General features: G+C 47.4%; 1 protein-coding gene across 2 annotated transcripts in view; it reads left to right on the forward strand.

Moving 5' to 3' along the window:
• The first annotated feature begins 12464 nt into the window (after positions 1–12464).
• The window catches only part of LOC147116899 (uncharacterized), a 247368-nt gene continuing 246844 nt past the window's right edge, over positions 12465–12988 (forward strand). The window contains exon 1 of one of the 2 annotated variants that reach the window (XM_085987344.1): positions 12465–12551. In XM_085987344.1, the coding sequence (XP_085843470.1) occupies positions 12509–12551 (43 nt within the window). In that variant the 5' untranslated portion in view covers positions 12465–12508. The remainder of the gene's footprint in view (positions 12552–12988) is intronic. The other variant, XM_085987345.1, reaches the window with a different exon arrangement.

The raw sequence follows: 12988 nt of genomic DNA on the forward strand, positions 1-12988 counted from the left end.
GAAAGTCCAAATACACCACATCCACTGGTTCTCCCTTATCTAGTCTACCAGTTACATCCTCAAAAAATTCCAATAGATTAGTCAAGCACGATTTACCTTTTGTAAATCCATGTTGACTTTGTCCGATCCTGTCACTGTTTTCCAAGTGCTCTGCTATTACATCTTTTATAATGGATTCTAGCATTGTCAGGCTTACCGGTCTATAATTCCCCATTTTCTCTCTACCACCTTTTTTGAACAGTGGGGTAACATTAGCTACCCTCCAATCCATGGGAACTGTTCCAGAGTCTATCGAATTTTGAAAGATGACCAGCAATGCATCTACTATTTCTAGGGCCACTTCCTTAAGTACCCTAGGATGTAGATTATCAGGCCCTGGGGATTTATCGGCCTTCAATCCCATCAATTTCCCTAACACCATTTCCCTACAAATACTGATTTCTTTCAGTTCCTCCCTCTCATTAGACCCTATGTTCCCCGACATCTCTGGGAGGTTATTTGTGTCCTCCTTTGTGAAGACAGAACCAAAGTATGTATTTAATTGGTTTGCCATTTCTTTGTGCCGCAGCACCTCATTGTCAGGATTGTTGGGTGTGCAGCTGCCCAACAGCAAAGCAAACAACAGCCAGAAGACATCTGTAGCAAATATGGCAGACCGGAGATGGAGGGAGAAAGCCCGGAGGTTCTCCGATGAAGCTCTTCAAGCATTGGTTTTAGCGGTGGAGAGAAAGCGTGCGGTCCTATACCCGCCAACTGATAGGAGGCCCTCGCCACAAGTCTGCCACACTACGTGGAGGGAGAAAGCGGACCACATCACGGGCAGCACAGTGGTCCCCAGGATCTACACCCAGTGCAGGGAGGAGTTTAACAACCTCACATGGGTGGTCAGGGTGAGTGAAGGATTCAGCAAATGCCACATACCACCATCTGTACCACAAGCTTCACACACTGCTCAATGCACCACACCCTCAGCACTCACCCGCCAACAATCTCTACCTATCAACACCCACACCAACATCTCACACCTTGCACACAATGACAGCTACTCCTCTATGGCAGGCACATCACCCAAACACATTGCACCACACTCACTGAAACACTTCCCTTGCTCTTGCAGGCTAAGGTCACTCACAATCAGTGAGAACAGGAGCAGACAGGTGGGGGCCAGGCCAACATTGAAGAGCTAAGCCAGCTGGAGAGTCAAGTGCTGGTGATCATTGGGCTCCAGGTTGTCGGCACTGTGGCCAGCGGCAACGTTGACCCCCTTGGGGACAACAGTATGTTCATTCCTAATCCTTCTTCTCACATCCCACTTCCCCCTCAGCCCACAATCTTTCTCAATTTCAAGTTACTCATGCTGTAGCTATGCATTTCTGGCTTCCCTGCCCCTCTACCCACACCATAACCGGACTCTTGTGCCTTTCTGCTTTCAGATAATCAGCCAGCATCTGAGTATCCTGTCCCTGAGGGCACCGCAGAGGGCGAGGGGCGAGAAGAGGAGGAGGAGGAGTCACTGCATCTCTCACTCGCAGAAACCAGCTCAGATATTGGCACTATGCGTTCTTTAGAGGCTAGTGTAGTAGTGGGATCTGCACAGGTTGAGGCACTGGGCACGAGTGGACTGCAGCAAGGCCAGAGGGAAAGGGTAGTTCGGGGGCCTGCTCCCCAGAGGGCGAGTTCTGCTACATGGGACTCAGATGAGGACCTCGATGGGGAGGCCTTCAGAAGAAGGCTGATGGGCATGCACACAGAAATGATAGGTGCAATGGCAAGGGAGCCTCTTGGCAATGTCAAGGAGCATGGAAGAGGCTGCCTCCAACATTGTATGGGGCATTGCGCAGAGCATGGAGCCCAGGATTTCCAGTCTGGAAATGATGGTACACTCCCAGAGACCATGGCGACCCAAACATGATGGCATGCATGACAAGCGATGTCGCAGCTTCTACTGCAGCACGGGCAGAAGCAACCCAATTTCTTAGTGCTGCAGTGGAAGCTCAGACTGCTCTCATGCAATCTCAGCTTGAAGCCACCCAAGCTCTGATTGCTGCCACCTTGGTTGGGTTTACCACCGTCGACCGGGGCTTTCACGGTGTCGCAGCAGGCCAGCAATCTATGCTCCAACAATAAATACAGTAAATAGTTGAGACCCCAACATAGATCCTAGTGGAACACGAAGAGTTACATCCTGCCTATTATCCTTACTCTCTGTAGGAGAAATTCTAGCCTTACCTCACCTCCTTGGAGGAGATGGAGCAGCCCATTCTTGGCAGGAGTATGGCTAAGCCCTTGGCCAGCAGTGGGGCTGAAAGGATACAAGATGCTGATATGCTCATCCATTATCCTTCTTCTGACATGCATCTCATGCTTTCCCACCCTCCCATCACCACAACTCCACACTTGTGCCTTCCTCATTTCACACACCCAAGAAATGTAGCCTGCCCAGCCAGCAGGTGACAAAGAAGAGGGAGAGGAGAGTGAAGAAGTAGAAGAAGAAGATTGATTTGACACTCCCAGCCACCAGCTCCTCAAAGTCAACCAGCAAGGCAATTTGCAGTGTCCCCCACTGAAAGTCAGCAACGATCCACCAGCCATGCTGCAGCCACTGGGGTAGCACTGCGTGACATCAGTAGGATAGGCAAAGGCACACACAAGACAGTCATTCAGAGAATGCATACGGGTGATGAGTTGATTTCTTGATGTCACATTGGATGGATAGACGTATATAGGTGGATTGGAAAGTTTGCTTTGTGGTGGCTTTTACTTCAGCATCGTGGCCAAGAGGAAGTTGTGATGGCCAGTAACAGATGGATGGTAAGGCGGGGACTAATGTTGAAAGGGAATGGGGTTGTGGTCACTGGGACCGCAGACGGATGATTCCATCCCGGATATCCCAACCACAAAGGAGCTGTCTGGGATGCATCCTTCTGTCTGATTCCTGCTCTTCGGCTTAAAATGCTGGAAATACTTAGCTGCTCAGGCAGCATCTCGACCTGAGACGGGAACTCTGTTTTTCTCTCCACAGATGTTGCGTGACTTGCTGTGTATTTGCAGTATGTTCTGTCTTCTCAAAGGCTTTCATTTACCATCCAAGCCCTTGCAAGCATCCAGCAGCACTCCCTACACACTTAAAACTTTTCACATCTATTGCAGCAAGCCACCACTTCAATAAAATTTAAAAAAACCAGACCAGCAGCTTAAATCCAAACTTACCTGAACGATGTGTGTGTCCCTTTAAGAGGTGCAGACATCACCACTATCAGCCTGCTTACCAGGTTAACCTGGTGTGCTTGGGACCCAGTGCTGAATTCAGCGCTAGGGTCAAAGTTCGCGCATGTGACATAAAGTCGGCGTTACACGTCAATTTACGTCAGAACTTCGCCATATTGTTGGAGATAGTGCTGCCAGTTACCAGCAGCGCAAAGGTAGAGACCAATACGGCGGCCGTTGTGGGACCCACCAGCTGCTGGTGAAAGAGTGGTGGACATCGTTTTAACGCCATTTAATGGTGCTGCGGAGTGGGGCTAAGACCACAAATTTCTCGCCCTCTGCTTCTGCCACTTCGCCAATTTCCTAACCAGGTCAATAATTTGCCTTCAATTCCATGAGCTTCAACTTTAGCTAACAGTCTCTTATGAGGGACTTTATCAAATACCTTCTGGAAGTCCATATAAATAACAACCACAGACATTCCCTTGTCCACTACTTTAGTCACTTCTTCAAAAAATTTCAATCAGGTATGACCTACTCTTTACAAATCCATGTTGGCTTTCTCTGATCAGCTGAAACTTTTCAAGGTGTTCAGTCACTCTATCCTAAATTATAGACATTTGTAATTTCCCAACAACAGATGTTAGGCTAACTAGTCTATAATTCCCTGGTTTCCCTTTCTCACCTTTCTTAAATAGCGGAGTGACAACTACAATTTTCCAATCTAAAGAAACGGTTCCCAAATCAAGAGAACTTTGAAAGATTATAGTTCGGGCCTCTACAATGTTCTCATCTACTTTCTTTAAAACCCTGGGATGGAAGCCATCTGGTCCTGGGGATGTGTTACTCTTTAGTGCCATTATTTTCTTCATTACTGTTATTTTGCTTACTGTGGCATCAAGGAGCCCTAGTAAAATTGAAGTCAATGAGAATCAGGGGAAAACTCACCACTGGCTGGAGTCATACCTAGCACAAAGGAAGATGGTTGTGTTGGTTGGAGGTCAATCATCTCAGCCCCAGGACATCGTTGCAGGAGTTCCTCAGGGCTGTGTCCCAGACCCAACCATCTTCAGCTGCTTCATCAATGACTTTCCCCCCCATCATAAGGTCAGAAGTGGGGATGATCGCTGATGATTGCGCAGTGTTCAGTTCCATTCTCAACTCCCCAGATAATGAAGCTGTCCATGCGTGCATGCAACAAGACCCGGACGACATTCAGGCTTGGGCTGATAAGTGGTGATGTAATAAAACTCACTACGCACTTGGTTTGAGTATAAATCAAGGCTTTAATCAACTTGTTTCAGAACATGGAGGTCTAGTTGTACTTCACTAGTTCCTGTCTTACAAAATGTCCCTGGGTAAGCTGGGCCCACGCCCGACTATTTATACTCCTTGGATGGCGCCACCAGCTGGCCGTCCAGCATTATTTCATGAGTAGTTTCTTTACGATGATGAGATTTATAACAAGTGGCAAGGTAACATTCTCACCACACAAGTGCCAGGCAATGACTATCTCCAGCAAGAGAGAGTCTAACCACAGCCCTTTGACATTCAACGGCATTACCATCGCCAAATCACCCACCATCAACATCCTGGGGGTCACCATTGATCAGAAACTTAACTGGACCAGCCACATAAGTACTGTGGCAACAAGAGCAGGTCAGAGGCTGGGTATTCTGTGCGGCGAGTGTCTTACCTCCTGACTCCCTGAAGCCTTTCCACCATCTACAAGGCACAAGTCAGGAGTGTGATGGAATACTCTCCACTTGCCTGGATGAGTGCAGCTCCAACAACACTCAAGAAGTTTGACATCATCCAGGACAAAGCAACCCGCTTGATCAGCACCCCAACCATCACTTTAAACATTCACTCCCTCCACCAGCGGCGCACCATGGCTGTAGTATGTACCATCTACAAGATACACTGCAGCAACTCGCCAAGACTTCCTCGCCAGCGGGAATGGTCGCATAGTGGTTATGTTACTGGATGAGTAATCCAGAGACCTGGACTGATGATCCGGAGACGTGAATTAAAATCCCACCACGGCAGCTGGGGACCAGTAATGGTGACCATGAAACTATTGGATTGTTGTAAAAACCCATCTGGTTCACTAATGTCCTTTAGGGAAGGAAATTTGCCATCCTTACATGGTCTGGTCTATATGTGACTCCAGACCCATAGCAATGTGGTTGACTCTTAACTGCCATCTGAAATGGCCTAGCAAACCACTCAGTTGCAAAAAACCGCGACAAAAAACAATAAGAATACAACTGGATGGACCCCTTGGCACAGACTATGGACACGACAATGGCACACCCAGCCCAGTCGACCCTGCAAAGTCCTCATCAAAATCTTGGGACTTGTGCCCATAGTCATCTTCACAGAATCATACCTTCCAGTCACTGTCCCAAACTCCTCCATCACCATCCCTGGATTTGTCCTGTCCCACCAGCAGGATCGACCCACCAGGGGTGGCGGCTCAGTGGTATATAGTCGGGAAGGAGTGGTCCTGGGAGTCCTCAACATTGACTGCAGACCCCATGAAGTCTCATGGCTTCAGGTCATGCATGGGCAAGGACACCTCCTGCTGATTACCACCTACCGCCCTCCCTCAGCTGATGAATCAGTACTCATAAAACCATAAGAAAATAAGAAATAGGAGCAGGAGTAGGCCATTTGGCCATTGGAGTCAATAAGATCATGGCTGATCTTCTACCTCATCTTCACTTTCCTGCACTATCCCCATATCCCTTGATTCCCTTAATATTCAAAAATCTATCATAGAAACATAGAAGATAGGAGCAGGAGTAGGCCATTCGGCCCTTCGAGCCTGCTACGCCATTCAATGAGATCATGGCTGATCATCCAAATTCAGTACCCTGTCCCTGCCTTCTCCCCATATCCCTTGATCCCTTTAGCCTTAAGAAATATATCCAACACTTTCTTGAATATATTTAATGAACTGGCCTCCACCGCCCTCTGTGGCAATAAATTCCACAGGTTCACCACTCTCTGGGTGAAGAAATTCCTCCTCATTTCAGTCCTAAATGGCTTACCTCTTATCCTTAGACTATGATCCCTGGTTCTGGACTCCCCAGCCATCAGAAACATCCTTCCTGCATCTAGTCTGTCCAGGCCTGACAGAATTTTATAGGTTTCGATGAGATCCCCTCTCAATCTTCTAAACTCCAGTGAGTATAAGCCCAATCGACACAATCTCTCCTCATACGTCATTCCTGCCATCCCAGGGATCAGCCTGGTGACTCTTTGGTGCACTCCCTCCATGGCAAGAACGTCCTTCCTCAGGTAAGGCAACCAAAACTGCACACAATACTCAAGGTGCGGTCTCACCAAGGCCCTGTACAACTGTAGCAAGACATCCTTGTTCCTGTACTCGAACCCTCTTGCTACGAAGGCCAACATACCATTTGCCTTCTTAACTGCCTGCTGCACCTGCATGCTTACCTTCAGCGACTGGTGCACAAGAACACCCAGGTCTCTTTGCACTTCCCCTTCTCCCAATCTATTGCCATTCAAATAATAATCTGCATTCCTGTTTTTGCCACCAAAGTGGATAACCTCACATTTATCCACATTATAGTGCATTTGCCATGTTTCTGCCCAATCACCCAACCTGTCCAAATCGTACTGGAGTTTCATGACATCCTCCTCACAGCATACCCTCCCACCCAGCTTTGTGTCATCTGCAAATTTGGAGATATTACATCCAATTCCCTCGTCCAGATCATTAATATATATTGTGAATAGCTGGGGTCCTAGGACCGATCCTTGCGGTACCCCATTAGTCACTGCCTGCCACTCGGGAAACGACCCGTTTATTCCAACTTTTTGCTTTCTGTCCACCAACCAGTTCTCTATCCAAGTCAATACCTTGCCCCCAATCCCATGTGCCTTAATTATGCACGCTAATCTCTTATGTGGGACCTTATCGAAAGCCTTCTGAAAGTCCAAATACACCACATCCACTGGTTCTCCCTTATCTATTTTACCAGTTACATCCTCAAAAAATTCCAGTAGATTAGTCAAGCATGATTTACCCTTTGTAAATCCATGTTGACTTTGCCCGATCCTGTCACTGCTTTCCAAGTGCTCTGCTATTGCATCTTTTATAATGGACTCTAGTATTTTCCCCACTACCGATGTCAGGCTTACCGGTCTATAATTCCCCGCTTTTTCTCTACCACCTTTTTTGAATAGTGGGGTAACATTAGCTACCCTCCAATCCATGGGTACTGTTCCAGAGTCTATCGAGTTCTGGAAGATGACCAGCAATGCATCTACTATTATCGATCTCTGTCTTGAATATACTCAACGACTGAGCCTCCACAGCCCTCTTGGGTAGAGAACTCCAAAGATTCATCACCCTCTGAGTGAAGACATTTCTCCTTATCTCAGTCCTAAATGGCCGACCCCTTATTCTGAGACTGTGATTCCTGCTGCTAGGCTCCCCAGCTAGGGGGACACATCCTCCCTGCATCTACCCAGTCAAGCCCTTTAATAATTTTGTATGTTTCAATGAGATCACCTCTCCTTCTTCTAAACTCTAGAGAATATAGGCCTAGTCTACTCAATCTCTCCTCATAGGACAATCCCCCCATCCCAGGAACCAGTCTGGTAAACCTTCGTTGCATTCCCTCTATGGCAAGTATATCCTTCCTCAGGTAAGGATGTCCTTCCTTAGGTTGACTTCCATAACTCCTCTATGTTGAACACCACTTGGAAGAAGCACTGAGAGTAGCAAGGGCACAGAATGTACTCTGGGTGGGGGACTTCAATGTCCATCACCAACAGTTGCTTGGTAGAGCTGGCTGAGTCCTGAAGGACATAGCTGCCAGTCTGGGCCTACGACAGGTGGTGAGAGAACCAACATGAAGGAAAAGCCTACTTGGCCTCATCCTTACCAATCTACCTGTCGCAGATGCATCTGTCCATGACAACATTGGTAGCAATGACCACCGCACAGTCATTGTGGAGACAAAGTCCCATCTTCACACTATATTGTGTTGTGTGGCACTACCACCATGCTAAATGGGATAGATTCAGAATAGATCTAGCTGCTCAAAACTGGGCATCCATGAGGCGCTGTGGGTCATCAGTAGCAGCAGAATTGTATTCCACCACAATCTGTAACCTCATGGCCCGGCATATCCCTCACTCTACCATTACCAGCAAGCCAGGGGACCAACCCTGGTTCAATAAGGAGTGTAGAAGAGCATGCCAGGAGCAGCACCAGGCGTACCTAAAAATGCGGTGCCAACCTGGGGAAGCTGCAACACAGGACTACATGCATGCTAAAATGCGGAAGCAGCATGCTATAGATAGGGCTAAGCGATCCCACAATCAACGGATCAGATCAAAGCTCTGCAGTCCTGCCACATCCAGTCGTGAAATGTGGTGGACTATGAAACAACCAGCGGGAGGAGGAGGCTCCATGAATATCCCCATCCTCAATGATGGTGGAACCCAGCACGTGAGTGCGAAAGACAAAGCTGAAGCATTTGCAACCATCAGCCAGAAGTGCCGAGTGGATGATCCATATCGGCCTCCTCCTGAGGTCTCCACCACCACAGAAGCCAGTCTTCAGCCAATTCGATTCACTCCACATGATATCAAGAAATGGCTGAGCGCACTGGATACAGCAAAGGCTGTGGGCCCCGACAACATCCCGGCTGAAGACTTGTGCTCCAGAACTGGCCATGCCTCTAACCAAGCTGTTCCATAACAGCTATAACATTGGCATCTATCCGACAATGTGGAAAACTACCCAGGTATGTGCTGTCCACAAAAAGCAGGACAAATCCAATCCGGCCAATTACCGCCCCATCAGTCTACTCTCAATTATCAGCAAAGTGATGAAAGGTGTCGTCGACAGTGCTATCAAGCAGCACTTACTCACCAATAACCTGCTCACTGATGCCCAGTTTGGGTTCCGCCAGCACCACTTGGCTCCCGACCTCATTACAGCCTTGGTCCAAACATGGACAAAAGAGTTGAATTCCCGAAGTGAGGTGAGAGTGACTGCATCAAGGCAGCATTTGACCGAGTGTGGCATGAAGGAGCCCTAGTAAAACTGAAGTCAATGGGAATCGGGGGGAAAACTCTCCACTGGCTGGAGTCATACCTAGCACTAGGAAGATGGTTGTGGTTGTTGGAGGTCAATCATCACAGCCCCAGGACATCGCTGCAGGAGTTCCTCAAGGCAGTGTCTGAGGCCCAACCATCTTCAGCTGTTTCATCAATGATCTTCCCCCCATCATAAGTTCAGAAGTGCGGATGTTCGCTGATGACTGCACAGTGTTCAGTGCCATTCGCAACTCCTCAGATAATGAAGCAGTCCATGCCGGCATGCAGCAAAACCTGGATGACATTCAGGCTCGGGCTTATAAGTGGCAGGTAACATTCATGCCACACAAGTGCCAGACAATGACTATCTCCAACAAGTGAATGTCTAACCACCGCCCCTTGACATTCAATGGCATTACCATTGCCGAATCCCCTGCCATCAATATCTTGGGGGTCACCATTGACCAGAAACTTAACTGGACCAGCCACATAAACACTGTGGCAACAAGAGCAGGTCAGAGGCTGGAGATTCTGCAGTGCTTGTCTCACCTCCTGACTCCCCAAAGCCTTTCCACCATCTACAAGGCACAAGTCAGGAGTGTGATGGAATACTCTCCACTTGCCTGGATGAGTGCAGCTCCAACAACACTCAAGAAGCTCGACCCATCCAAGACAAAGCAGCCCACTTGATTGGCACCTCATCCACCACCTTAAACATTCACTGCCTCTACCACCAGCGTTCCATGGCTACAGTGGTTCATGAATGTGGCTCACCACCACCTTCTCAAGGGTAACTAGCGATCAGCAATAAATGCTGGCCTTGCCAGCGACACCCACATCCCATGAACGAATAAAAAAAAAGCACCCCCCAAACCTGCGGCCTTCACCACCCAGAAGGACAATGGCAGCGGAACACCATCACCTGCAAGTTCCCCTCCAAGTTACACACCATCCTGACTTGGAAGTATATCACTGTTCTTTCATCGTCGCTGGGTCAAAATCCAGGAACTCCCTCCCTAACAGCAGTGTTGGATGAATTTCACCTGCAGCGGTTCAAGAAGGCTACTCACCACCACCTTCTCAAGGGCAATTAGGAATGGGCAATAAATGCTATCCTTGCCAGTGACGCCCACATCGGCCATTCGGTCCAACTAGTATGTGCTGGTGTTTATACTCCACATGAATCTCCTCCAATTCCATGTACCTCATCTCAGTCTTTCAGCATATGTTTCTATTCCCTTTTCTTTCATGTACTCGTCTAGTTTCCTTTTAAAAGCGTCTGAGGTATTTGCCTCAACCACAGGAAGTAGTTGAGGCAAATTATTCAACATATCCACCATTTCCTTATTTTCATTAACAGTATCACCGTTATCAGTTTTCAAGGGGCTCACATTGCTCCTGACCACCTTTTTCCTAACACAATTGTAAAAATTTATTGTGTTGATTTTGATATCCTTTGCAAGTTTTTTTTCATACTCCCTTTTTGTAGCTCTTATCTGTTTTGTCACCTCTTGTTCCTTGTATCTCTCCCATTTGTCAGGATCTGTGCTAGTTTTTGGAATTTTTGTATTACCCATTAACAGATTTGCCCAGTTTTAGATAAATGTTCACGCTCCGTTAGGCCGTTAACTAAATCTGGCTCATTACTCATTACTAAATCTAATATGGCTTGCCAGCTTGTTGGTTCTAGGACATATTGTTGCAGAAAACTATCCTCAACACACTCAAGAAATTCACCACCTTTCTGACAATATGAAAGTTAAAATCACATGGTTCTGTCCTGGCACCCACGTTATTCAACATTTACACCAGTGATCCATCCGAAAAAGAGTCCGATAAGCTCGTATGCACTGATGACACTGCCTTGGCCACTCAAAACAAGGATCTGCCCGCCACCGAGGAGACCCTGATCAGTGATTTACAGAGGATGGAGGCCTACTTCCACCGATGGTGACTTCGGCGAAACCCACAAAAGACCGTCACTTTGACATTTCATCCCAACACTTATCAAGCAAACCAAGCTCTGAAAGTCTCCTTTTGCACCACAGAAGTTAACCATGCAAAAAAACCTTCCTATTTAGGAGTCACGCTCGATCGCACCCTGTTGTATAGGCAGATCGTGAAACTTGGGAAGAAACTAAAGAGTAGGGTCAATCTGATCCAGAAACTAGCCAGATCCACATGGTGAGAAGACGCTAAAACCCCCCGAACAGCAGCACTGCCCTGGCGTGAACTTTAGAGGGTAGTATAGAGGCAGGATCTGCACGTGGTGAGTCACCAGGCACGAATGGGCTGCAGCTAGGCCAGGGGGAAAGGGTAGCACAGGTGCCAGCTCCCCGGAGGGTGAGGTCGCACACGAGTTCTGCCGCAGAGCACGCAGATGAGGACTTAGATGGGGCGGCCTTCAAAAAGCCTCTGACCTGCTATTGCAGCCACAGTATTTATGTGGCTGGTCCAGTTAAGTTTCTGGTCAATGGTGACCCCCAGGATGTGGGGGATTTGGCAATGGTAAAGCCATTGAGTGTAAAGGGGCAGTGGTTAGAATCTCTCTTGTTTCGAAAAGACAGGCCAAATGGGGGTAGCCCTGATAATCATAGAATAGAATCATAGAATGGTTACAGCACAGAAGGAGGCCATTTGGCCTGTTGAGCCCGTGCCGGCTCTCTGCAAGAGCACTTCAGCTAGTCCCACTCCCCCACTCTTTCCCCATAGCCCAGCAATTTTTTTTCCTTCAGGTACTTATCCAATTTCCTTTTGAAAGCCTGTCAGTTCTGGGATCGCAAGCCACACTATTCTGCAGCAAACGAGCCAGGCCTGCCGTAGCCCTTATCTGGCAGCTCCCAGGCAGAGTTCCCTGTGCAGGGATCCACACATATTATGCAAATTGCCCTGACCCTGGAAAATTAGACGGGATCCATTGTGGATTGCGGAACTTCTGCCACAAACACGATGTAATGGGATTCCACCAAAGTGGAAAATCTGCATTCTATATTTAGATTATTGTAACACAAGGGTTTTATTTTTATTTTGACTAACATCTTTAATTCAATGAAGCAAACTTAATTTGATGACATCACAAATAGTCTGACTGCATCACTCATTGTCTTATGTGTCATAAAGCTTTAAGTTTGACACCGTGGCGGGGATTGTTCACCTTAGACTTTTGGTCAAATCCCTCAATAGCTAAGTAAAGCATTAGCCAGAGGAGGAGGAAAATATGGATCGTGACTCTGAAATGTGCCCCACTGACAATGGTGGAGGTGAGTACCTGAAACCAATTTTTCTATAGCTAGAGTTTGGTGTGTTACTATTTGTCTCCAACTGCATAATTGGAGCCGATCTTTCAGCATTTATGTTATGCTCTCTGAAGCTCCTTACTCAAACTCCTTTGCTTTGTCACCTTTCTCTGCCTTCAAAAGCCATCTAAAAACCTTCAGTCTCCCTCTTTAGGTTTGTCTACTTTTCGCTTAATGTCTACTTCTCCAACTTTTAAAGCACACTGAAACGCAAGAAGTTGTTGACACCAATATTTATGAGTGCCAATGTTCTGTTTGGATCTCTAGAGTTCATTCCACTTTTGCGCCGTAAAAGCCTCTGACATAAAAACATAGAAATTGGATCTTGTTGCCCCCATTTTACGGGCATGATACAGGGCCAACAAGAGCCAATTTCGGAGACCAATGTGCCACATCAAAAT

Source organism: Somniosus microcephalus, chromosome 5 (assembly GCF_052327205.1).
Source record: "Somniosus microcephalus isolate GS21.2 chromosome 5, FLI_Smic_1.0, whole genome shotgun sequence".
Lineage (NCBI taxonomy): Eukaryota > Metazoa > Chordata > Chondrichthyes > Squaliformes > Somniosidae > Somniosus > Somniosus microcephalus.